General features: G+C 39.3%; 1 protein-coding gene across 2 annotated transcripts; it reads left to right on the top strand.

Annotated features, from left to right (window-relative positions):
• The first annotated feature begins 50 nt into the window (after positions 1–50).
• Positions 51–11,804, top strand: mapre3a (microtubule-associated protein, RP/EB family, member 3a). 2 transcript variants are annotated; one of them, XM_026285877.1, is made up of 7 exons: positions 51–172; positions 4,147–4,270; positions 4,602–4,747; positions 5,974–6,130; positions 8,467–8,600; positions 8,899–9,051; positions 9,982–11,804. In XM_026285877.1, exons 2-7 carry the CDS (start codon positions 4,150–4,152, stop codon positions 10,048–10,050), a joined length of 780 nt encoding a protein of 259 aa, XP_026141662.1. In that variant the 5' UTR covers positions 51–172; positions 4,147–4,149; the 3' UTR covers positions 10,051–11,804. The 2 variants fall into 2 exon arrangements, with proteins under 2 accessions (XP_026141662.1, XP_026141661.1); XM_026285876.1 differs by having other exon boundaries at positions 5,974–6,172.
• Positions 11,805–12,024: the final 220 nt, after the last annotated feature.

Genomic DNA, 12,024 nt, shown 5'->3' with positions numbered 1-12,024 from the left:
TTGAGGGGCGCTGCGCATGCGCACAGAAGGCCAGTCTGTTGCAGGAGCGCGTGGCGCTATTGACCGTAACTAGGCAGCAGCGCATATCTGGCAACCCACAGTCCAGCGGAGAGCAGAGTATTGCATTCTGCCAGTGTAATATCAACATTGGAAAGGACGCATTCAGAATACAGTGAGTAGAATATTGCTAAAACATTATAATTCGTTGGTATTCTCAATAACGTATGACATTAAATAAGCGCTGTGGCCTCGTTTATATGTGTATGATGTATTTATGGCTCGAGCGTGTGTGTTGTTGCTCATATAACTTTACGTCGGCGGGGCCTGCAGAACTGTCACAGTAATGGACTCACATGCTTTACACATCACTGCAGGCTCCAGTCTGCTGTTTTATAGAGCAAAACGCGAAATTTATGTGCACATTTTGACGTAAAGACCGCGAAAGAACCACATCAGTGGTAAACAGAGAGCGTTAAAGGGCCTGTGTTACTCTCATCATGTACGAGACTGTAATATAGTTAAATATGTCGATTGCAGAAAAGGATAAGTAAACATGAAACGAATGCATATGTTTGTAATAATAACGAATATTATTGGCATGACATGGTAAATCGCGCATAGTTTATCCAACTGAAGGTAAAACAAGCCGGTGACCTGTCAATCTCTGCTTTATTTCTTTAGACCCAGCATGATACCGATATTTTTTTTTAATATTATTCGGGAAAATACCATTTGTAGAGTGCCAATAATCGTTTTTAACCAGTTTTTTGTCTTTTACTGATTCTTGAGGCGTGAAGAGAGAAAAAAAATTAAAGTAACTTACCTGTCATTAGTTTAATATAGCAACATTAACTGATTATGATCTGAGACTTACAATATTACATTGCATTGTTTTTTTATTATTAACCGCTCATTATATCTAAACAATTATCTCATAAAATACTAAAACCACCTGTTCTCTGTCTACTACTTAATATTATAAGATTACAGATGAATACATTTAAGATTAATGTACTGAATGTAAAATAAATGTGCAGTAGCCTGTCATGATCCTGCCCTTGTGTCCTTGATTTTTCCTAGTCTTGAGGCAGGATCATGACAGACCCTTGTTTTGTGTACAAGCGCATGGCCTTGTCTTTGGGCCATGTGCTTGTGTTGTCTCGTTCCCTTGCCCCGCCCCCCTTGTTAACCTAGTCGTGTCTTGATTGTCCCATCTGTGCCACCTGTCGTGTCTTGATTGTTCCCCCTATTTAGATCTCCTAGTGTGCTCTGTCTTGCGTCGGTTCATTGTGATTTGAGTGTTCCTCTCCTGTGATTGAGATTGTATCCTGTATAGCCGTGAGTGTTATTTGTAGTTAGTGTTCTCCTGTCTTGAGTCTTTGTTTGCCTTGTTTATTGAGTTTTGTAGAATTATTTAGTGTCTACCCTAGCCCTTGTTTTCCCCCTCGTGGGTTTTTGTTTTCCCCTTTTTGTATTAAATAAACTCTTTGTTTTGTACTTCCTGTCTGCACTTGAGTTCCTCCCTTGCCTAACCCTGACAGAATGAACCGACCAAAAGGGAACTCAGCAGACAGGAGGCAATACTGGATGTTGTCAGCCAGCAAGCGAGATTGTTTTGAGGGCTCTCGCCTTGTGGTGTTCCGGGGGACCAGGGGAGGTCGTTCCGGAGCGAGCGAGCGGGCGAGAGGAGGAGCCCCAGAGGTCCCCACCTACCCAGCTGCCAACGGTTCCAGAGGGTCGTATCCTGGCCGTGGCCACTCTGGGGGATCAGGCACATCCCTCACCGAGTCCTGAGGTGCCTCCCACACCCGTCGGTCTCCCCGGGAAGCGAGGGAGACGGTTATCGTGGGAGTCTGCCTCGGAATTGTCGGAGTCAGCCCTGCCAGAGACCAAACTCCCCCAACCCGCCTCTGACCCAGCTGTGGTCTCTGCACCGCGCCCAAGGAGGAAGAGGAGGAAGAGGGGGCCTGCCGGTCCTGTGACCCCGTTTCCTCCCGTGCCAGCAGCGGAGAGCGCTGGCGTGCCCGTGCCAGCAGCGGTGAGCGCTGGCGTGCCCGTACCAGCAGCGGTGGGCGTGCCCGTGCCATCAGCGGAGAGCGCTGGCGTGCCCGTGCCAGCAGCGGTGAGCGCTGGCGTGCCCGACCCAGCAGCGGTGAGCTTGCCCGAGCCAGCAGCGGAGAGCGCTGGCGTGCCCGAGCCAGCAGCAGTGAGCGTGCCCGAGCTGAGCGTGCCCGAGCCAGCAGCAGTGAGCGTGCCCGAGCCAGCAGCAGTGAGCGTGCCCGAGTCAGCAGCGGTGAGCGCTAGCGTGCCCGAGCCGACAAAGAAGAGGGCTGTATGCAAGTCGGCAGTCGTGAGAGCGGAGGAGAGAGCCGCGGCCGACTCTGCAGCAAAGACTCTTGTACAGTCGGTCTCATCTCATAAGGAAATGCCAATTGTCCTAGCTGCTAAAGCATTTTCTGATTATTTGTTCCGTCTTGTTCAAATTTTAGAAGTCCCCGTCAGTCCTGTCTTGTCCCCTGACCCTGTCCCCAGAAGTCCCAAATGTCCAGCCGTTGTCTCCCCGTGTCCCGTTGATGTGGCCCTGTGTCCCGTTGATGTGGCCCCGTGTCCCGTTGATGTGGCCCCGTGTCCCGTTAATGTCGCCCCGTGTCCTGTTGTTCCCCCGTGTCCAGTAGATGTTGTCCCCTCGTGTCCAGTAGATGTCGTCTCCCCGCGTCCCGTAAGTCTTGCCCCGCGTCCCGTAAGTGTTGCCCCGCGTCCCTTGTCTGCTCCCGTCATGTCCCCGGTCAGTTGTCCCGAGACCCCTCCCCGCCCCTCACCACCCAGACCTGCCCGTACCCCCCGTCGTCAGCCTTTGTCCTATCCTCCTAAGATTCCTACCCCTCCCACCCGCCCTGGTCTGTCCCCCATGAACTTTGTGGTCCCGCCCCCTCCCCTTCCCTGTTTGTTTTTTTTATGTCACCCTAACCCTGCCATTGTGTTTTCATGTTTGCCTTTGTTATTATTAGTCATGTCTTGTTGGTTTGTGTCTGTGTCCCAGTCTGTCATGTCAGTCATGTCCCGTGTTTGATGTTCCCTTGAGGAGCGTCTGGAAGCCGCTCCTTAAGGGAGGGGTTCTGTCATGATCCTGCCCTTGTGTCCTTGATTTTTCCTAGTCTTGAGGCAGGATCATGACAGACCCTTGTTTTGTGTACAAGCGCATGGCCTTGTCTTTGGGCCATGTGCTTGTGTTGTCTCGTTCCCTTGCCCCGCCCCCCTTGTTAACCTAGTCGTGTCTTGATTGTCCCATCTGTGCCACCTGTCGTGTCTTGATTGTTCCCCCTATTTAGATCTCCTAGTGTGCTCTGTCTTGCGTCGGTTCATTGTGATTTGAGTGTTCCTCACCTGTGATTGAGATTGTATCCTGTATAGCCGTGAGTGTTATTTGTAGTTAGTGTTCTCCTGTCTTGAGTCTTTGTTTGCCTTGTTTATTGAGTTTTGTAGAATTATTTAGTGTCTACCCTAGCCCTTGTTTTCCCCCTCGTGGGTTTTTGTTTTCCCCTTTTTGTATTAAATAAACTCTTTGTTTTGTACTTCCTGTCTGCACTTGAGTTCCTCCCTTGCCTAACCCTGACAGTAGCCTATATTTAAAAGAAACATTATTATTATTATATGAAGGGGTTAATAAAATGCCTAATTTATAAATGCGTTTTTAAAGTTTTACCTCAACTTTTAGGCACATACACATATATTGTGTCTCTGTAGAAGATGTGTGTGTGTTTTCAGATGTGATTTCCATCACGCAGTCTGCTGGATGCACCATGTCTCAGAAACACTTGAATTTGGATACATTATCTTTGAAGTATTGAAATTTATAGTGTGATTACAATTTCACTCTGCGTCGATAACTGAAGAACAGAACTGAATAACACTTCGGATTAACCAAACAGAAACACATTAAATCCAGACGCAGTGACATATTCAAAGAATGCATTCAATACCATATTTACCTGCTACCCTGTTGTCAACATGAACCTGTAAATAATATAAACAGTATATATACATGTATATGTGTATATATGAAATCACAGATGCCGTAAGATTTCAGAGTATTACAATGAAGCGCATTATGTACACAGTGACTTTGTTCTTCTTTGCTCTTTGTAGGAGATGGCAGTGAATGTATACTCCACATCGGTAACAATTGAGAACCTGAGCCGACATGACATGTTGGCATGGCTGAATGACTCCCTTCAGCTCACCTACACCAAAATAGAACAATTATGTTCAGGTGGCCTTATTTCTCAAAGTGTTTCTGTCTTTTATGTCTTGAATGGCACTGGCATACTCTTATTTGTGCTCCACCGTATATTATATAACACTACTGTTTATTTCACAATAAAAAGGCTTTAACTTTGCCTTTGATCATATAGTATATGCTAAATGTTTGTACCTCTTCCAGTGTAATCAGTCAAATAAAAGCATTTACTTTGCACTCAACACTAGTGAGGTTAACCAATCACATGCATGCACGTTGATCAAAGACGTTTTTCTTTATTGTTCCCCATAATGCAATGAATGAGCTTTATTGACCCATGTTCTCTTTTGCTCTTTATCCTCAGGGGTGGCTTATTGTCAGTTCATGGACATGTTGTTCCCAGGGTGTATTCTTTTAAAGAAAGTGAAATTTCAAGCAAAGCTGGAACATGAGTTTATACATAACTTCAAAGTACTCCAAGCGGCTTTCAAGAGGATGAACGTTGATAAAGTTAGTTGGTCCTTTGGTCTATTTGCTTCTATGTTCATCTCACATTTTTTTTTTTTTTTACTTTAAATTGGGGCTGAACCAAAACACAACAAAGCAAATGTCACATACTGTATACAATGCCATCAAAAATGTTTACTGTATTTTTGTTTGTAATTTTATATAATAATATAATATAACTTATGCTTTAAACAAAAAAAAAAAAAAGAAAAAAAAGCAACCGGTAGGTATGAGAGTTAATGTATAATGTGTCATTTATAACTAGGTTTAACAGTGTTTTTTTGAACATTCATTTTTATGAACCATCCATTTACCATAGCATGAAACTAATTAATATTAATTATAATAGACACCTCGAATAAAAAAATGAGAAGCAACTTTCATCAATATCAAACATCAGGCCTGGGTATTGCTTAGCAGATCATTAGTTAAATAGATAGAAATGTAAATTAGTTATTAAAGTTTGGCTTATATACACTATGGTTGTAGTATACATTATACAGTATGTTTGTATATTTTTGTTTATCAAATAATCAGTCAAGATGTCTAATGTTCATTGTTATACAGTACAGACCAAAAGTTTGGACAAACCTTCTCATTCAAAGAGTTTTCTTTATTTTCATGACTATGAAAACGGTAGATTCTCACTGAAGGCATCAAAACTATGAATTAACACATGTGGAATTATATATGGAATCATATACATAATAAAAGAGTGTGAAACAACTGAAAATATGTCATATTGTAGGTTCTTCAAAGTAGCCACCTTTTGCTTTGATTACTGCTTCACACACTCTTGGCATTCTCTTGATGAGCTTCAAGAGGTAGTCACCTGAAATGGTCTTCCAGCAGTCTTGAAGGAGTTCCCCGAGAGATGCTTAGCACTTGTTGGCCCTTTTGCCTTCTGTCTGCGGTCCAGCTCACCCCTAAACCATCTGGATTGGGTTCAGGTCCGGTGACTGTGGAGGCCAGGTCATCTGGCGCAGCACCCCATCACTCTCCTTCTTGGTCAAATAGCCTTTGATGCCTTCAGTGTGACTCTACAATAGTCAATAGTCATGAAAATAAAGAAAACTCTTTGAATGAGAAGGTGTGTCCAAACTTTTGGTCTGTACTGTATATGCATTTGTATTCTGTAAATTTCCTAGGATATGAAAAAGAATTTTAGCATTAAGATTACAACTTCGTGTTTTATTGATCAAAACTTTTCCCCCCCTTTTGTTATCCAGATAATTCCTGTGGAAAAATTAGTGAAAGGAAAATTCCAGGACAACTTTGAATTCGTCCAGTGGTTTAAAAAATTCTTCGATGCCAATTATGACGGGAAAGAGTATGATCCCATTCAAGCTAGACAGGGCCAAGATGTGGCGCCTCCACCAAATCCAGGTGAACATTTTTCCCACAAACCCAAGAGAACTGGTCCCTCAGGTAACCTCGAGATTCTGCCACCCCTTTGCTGCATTGATTGCTGAGCTTCTCCTGATTGACAGCGTGCTCTGCAAAGCAGCTGGTTGTGCACGGGCCTCAGAATGATTTACTCCATGCCCAAGCTTCCATTAATGAGAAAACAATGAATTCAGCATTAAAACAGCTCTGTGTTGCTCTGTTAGTGCAGTACTAACACACAGTTTTCCAAGATCAGTTCCGCAGTGCTCTCTCTTGTGCTGTCCTGAAGGGTCTTTTTGCTTGCTTAGTTTCACTTTGGTCAGTCCTATTCATCCCTCAGTTCCTCCAAATTATTTATTGGTCATTTTAAAGTTATCGTCACCTGAAATAAGGTACAAAAAAAGCATGCCATTTATTTTAACCCTCTATTGCATGCCTTATAATTTTCTTGACAGAATTTTAATAAGTAATTTTCAAAGTCAGTTTGGCTTGCATAAAATCGAAAACAGAAAGAAATTGATGTAATTACTGTATGTGGTGATAGAAAGAAATAAGTTCATAAAAATCTAACAAAAAGTAGAAACAATAGAACAAAAATAAAACAAACAGGAACAATTACAATATAAATACAGTTTCATTGTATTTATATTTCTGTATTTAAACACTGTAATGTAAATTCTAAAACAAAATATTATGTAAAAAAATATTGTAAATAAAGCAAAAAAGACACAACTGTTCAAAGGTTGGGGGTCAGTATAAATTCCTTTATTTTTATACATAATACTTTGATTTATAAATATGAAATGTTTCATATTATAATAATTTCTGAAGGATCATGAGACAGTAATGGCTGCTGAAAAAGGCCGTAAAAGGAATAATTTACATTTTAAAATGTATTCAAATTGAAAACAGCTGTTTTAAAGCCTTGAATGGTAACTTTTGATCAGTAGTGTAAAAATTATTTATGAACTCTTTTAAAAGGAATTTTATTTACTAATAAATGTAATTTTTTATAGGTGAAAAAAAAATTTTTTAGGCAAAGCATAATGTTGAGCACAAGGATGTAGTGCTACCAAAAAAACTAAATTTGTTTCTATTATTATTATTATTATTTAAAGTCTTCCCTTCATGAACAGCCCTTTATTGACATCTTTTGTGCTTGAAAAATGATGGAAAAGGGTTAACCCGGGGCAAAGTTGCGCAATAGAGGGTTAACAGTCAAGTATTGGAAACATAGAGTCCCCAGAGAGGTACAACAGTGGTGTCCTAATTTGCTGACAATTGACTGCTTTTGTGATCGTTGGGGTGGATTGGGAATGTGACCTCCATTTAGTTTGTAGTCACATCTCGTCACACTTCCCCGACTTTGGTTAAACCTGCCAGATATAAAGTGGATAATAGGCTTTTGGAACAGTTAATGTTTGATCACACACACACACACACACACACGCACACACAGGCTTAACCAAAGTTATGGGGTAACAAGCAGCCCATGCTGTAGCTTGTTAAAGGCTGATCTTACTGAACCTCTTCTGAAGCTCATTGTAGTGAATCATTAGCTCTGTTCAAAAACCTAGTGAGCTCCCACCTTAGATTGCATTTAAAGGAATAGTTCACCCAAACGTGTAAGTTTGCTAAAAACTTACTTGTCCTCAGGCCATTTAAGCTGTAGATAAGTTTGTGTCTTCAACAGAATATTAGCATTACATTCAATTTAGAAATTTAGTATTACATCACTTGCTCACCAATGGATTCTCTGCAGTGAATGGGTGCCGTCGGAATGAGGGTCCAAACAGCAGATCAAAACATCAAAACATTAATTAATTCATATAATGTATTTAACTTCAAACCATTGCTTTCGGCTAGGTCCTCTATCCATAATATACCTTTCTTTCTTTTTTTTTCTCAAGTTTTAATTTTTGGGTGAACTATTTCTTTAAAGGCATCATAGTAGTTTCTTGAGGATTATCAAAAGATTGGGCAGCAAAATTGTCTTATGAAATTCTGTCCAAAAAAAGGTATTGTATGTTTATATACTGTATATTTGAAGGTAATTCCAAAAAAAAATTTAGTAAGCTTCCTAAATAAACAAAAATAATTGTTCACGGACAGAATTGACTGTTATTTGAGCATCCATTCAGAGTTCTGTTTGTGGGACGTTTCAGATCAGTCACTTGTGAGGGTCCTTTTTGGCCCACTATGGTATGGAACAGAGCTTAATGTGTTTAAAGAAGCGGCTAGAAATAACAAAAACCTAAAATTGCATGAATTAGTTTGTACATTTACTGAACAGGTCCCATTTATTGTAACTAAATGAAAAACATCTCCAATTTCAGGGCCTCAGAGAATATCGCCAACAGTACCTAAAAACATGCCCACACCCCAGAGGGTGACCACCACCATAAGGAAGAACCCCACACATGCCCGAAATGGGGGAAGTGATGCTGAAATCATGGAGCTTAATCAACAGGTAGAGTCCCCGGGAGGGTAAGGAACACTTACTCTACCTTGGAATAACTTCGATTGGAGATTATAGAATTGAGTATAAGAAAGTCATTTGTTCATTTTTATCTTTCTTTTCTCAGATCATTTCTTATCTTCTATCTCACCTATTCAGATAATTGAATTTTATTTGATATTCTTCTATGTCTGGATATAGATTGTCTTATTATAATAAGCATATTGACTTTTTCCCAGTAAGGAAATGTTGTGTTCTGATGAGTAGTATAATACATTGTGTTCTTTGTCTTTTGCTTTGTTTTTTTAAGTTGATGGAGCTGAAGTTAACCGTAGATGGTCTGGAGAAGGAGAGAGATTTCTACTTCAGCAAACTTCGAGACATTGAACTGATCTGTCAAGAAAATGAGACTGAAAACAACCCCATTATCAGTGGGATAATTGACATTCTGTATGCTACAGAGGTACTGCCAATGACTTTTCTGATCTTTTTTTGATAATTATTTGACTGATATAAATGCCAGGTTGATTCATAATTGCGTTATAATTTTTTTTATCCACTGTTGGCCATGTTCAAGTGATCATTGTTCTGTGAATTTTTGCATATGAAATCCAAGTGGGTCATGCAGATTTGCCACATTAACCAAAAGAAAGTTGCTTCTGTGTGAATTGTGCTTCATATGTCACAACACTGACAATAGATAATTGATCCTTTTTTGTCTGTAAAATTCTTTAAATTTGACCACACCACCAGCTGGACATGGAAATACCAAGAGTTAAAATTTCCCATTATAGATCTAAATGTGTGCCAGATGGGCCATGACTCAACAAGACTACATTTCCTAAGAGTTCTAATGCCAGTTAAGTAAAGTAAAGAAGAAAAAAAAAGAAAGAAAAACCCTGTTTGTCAACTATTACATTATAAACTTATTTTTCTATTATGTTCATTAGTAATCGCCATCTTGAAAGTCAAATTTTGAGCATCATTCAAGTTCTAAGCTATCTGAATTAAAGCAAATTAAAGCATACTGATAACTCTATATGAAAATATGAAAAATGTCAAGCTGAGGCCCCAGAATTCGAATCAATTATTTGAAATGGACATGAAATGACTCTAGTCCTAATGCTATTGTCAGTGCTGAGTAAAGTACTTACAAATTGTAGTCAGTTATCTCATTACAAATTATATGATAAAAAACTGTAGTTTCTCATTTTAGGTAATGTATTCTGATTACTTTTTTTTTTTTTAAATCTTGTTTTAAATTTACCATTAAACATACCATAGTGATATAAAAAGAAGAAGAAAATATATAATGGTATTTTATACAGTGCAGTGTTGAATGCAGTATTTAAATACCATGATCACCCTAAAAATGCTACATTTTTTTATACAGGATGGCTTTGCACCACCAGAAGATGATGAAATAGATGAGCAGGCCCACTTGGACCAGGACGAATACTGAGCATCCTCCTCTTCACCATTTCCTCTCCCCACCAACATGAATGACTCCCCTCTGTCGCACGCTGTTAATATCCTCTCAGTTTCCCACAAATGTATGGGCTCACCATTTATACTCTATCTCTTTGTCCTCTGACTCTGGTTTATGCACTACATAGGCATCAACAAACACTGGCCGTCCTCACCCCCATCCAGACAGTAGCACCAACAACAACACATCCTAGCCGTCACAGCATGACAGAGAGAATGAACAAAAGAAAAGGCATCATAGATCGTGGGTAGCACAATGCACTGAAAACTAATGTAAATACTGTGATGGAAAAGACATTTTTGAAGAAAAAGAAAAAAGAAAAAGAAAAAAAATGTTGCTTGGAATGCAGTTATTGCTTGTGTGATTTTGATACACATTTTCTCTGAGGTCTGTCTCCGCTCCATTCAGTATGAAATGATCAGTATCATCTGTGTCTTCAGCTTCAGTCTGCCTCTCTCACTGACTGTACACTTTTAAAGGGATAAATCACACAGAAATGTCTGTAATCAATTTCTTACCCACACGTTGTTCCAAACCTGTATGACTTTCCTTCATGGAACAAACGAAGAAGGTTGCTCATTTTCACATGACTCCAGTAAATAGGTACTGAAGCTTTTAAGCTTGAAAAAGGACACAAATGAACCATAAAAGTTCATATGAGTCATATGCTATATTCCAAGTCGCTTTGAGTACACCTGTGACCAGGGGATCATTGAGTTGATGAAAATCTAATGAAAACACCAACAAGATCTAGAGAAGATGTCAAGATTTTAAAGTAAATAATGAAATAGAGGCACACTTGTAAGATTTCTTTAGATCTCTACTGAAGATTGAAAGCTTTGGTTTCCATTCATTGTACAACCAAAATATCATACATGTTTGGAACGACATGAAGGTGAGTAAATAATGACAGAATTAAATTTTTTGATGAACTATCCCATTAAAAGACTAAAAACAGCAGACTTTATCAGGAAGAATGCCAGTAATATATTACGAATATTTTATATCTTCAAAGACACTGATGTCATGTTTGTCGGTAACATGATGGAAAAAGATTCTCAGCTGTAGAGAGGAATTTTATACTTTTGAAATATGGCAAGTGACAGGGTAAATAAAAATAAATAAACAAACAAACAAACAAAAAATGACATGAAAATATGTCAGCGTGGCTTTAAAATGTGTGAGACAACAGTAACTTATGGCACAGGTTGTTTTGCTTATACCCAGGGAGCATGTGAATGTTATACAATTGATGAGTGATTGTTTGAAAATCCTATTTTTCTCTTGTGCTTGATTGTGACATTATTTTTACACATCAAAACAGAAACTCACCAAATGGATGGAAAGTGGTATTACCGTCAAATTGAACCATTGAGCATGTGGGCCAGTACTCATCGATACTGTGTACATTTTATTTTGGTGGCAATCAAACGTGATACTACTGATCAGGTGAGGTCATGTCGAATTGAACTGACGTTTGCTGCTAGTGTTGCTGCGTTTATGCGTTTTGTTTTGTATTTATTTCACTCAGCTATTGAATGTGCATTCTTAACTGTAAATCATATCAGATTTGTATAAGGCCCTGATCAAATTAAACAGAGATGCTAGATGTCATTGGTTGAATCTACTTCTCTCTGTGGTGAGAACCTGAGTCATCTTGTATTGTTTCAGTATGGCCATAATTGTGTTTGCATAGTTTTGAGTAAATAAACATTTGTGAAAATCGATTTTGTCCATGCATGTCATAAAGCTGCATATTAAAGGGTTAGTCAAATTTAATGGCATACAAAAATGTTCCGAATTTAATTCAAATAATGTGTAATTGACATCAGAGCCAATATTTCGCATTCTAGTTTTGTTCTCTGGTGATTGTGCCAATAAGTTTACAATCAGTGATTAAACACTTTAAAATTACATATCTTTGTTTGATATTGACAGCTGTTTGGG

The sequence above is a fragment of the Carassius auratus genome, chromosome 17 (assembly GCF_003368295.1).
Source record: "Carassius auratus strain Wakin chromosome 17, ASM336829v1, whole genome shotgun sequence".
NCBI lineage: Eukaryota > Metazoa > Chordata > Actinopteri > Cypriniformes > Cyprinidae > Carassius > Carassius auratus.
This window is presented reverse-complemented; position numbering and strand designations above follow the sequence as displayed.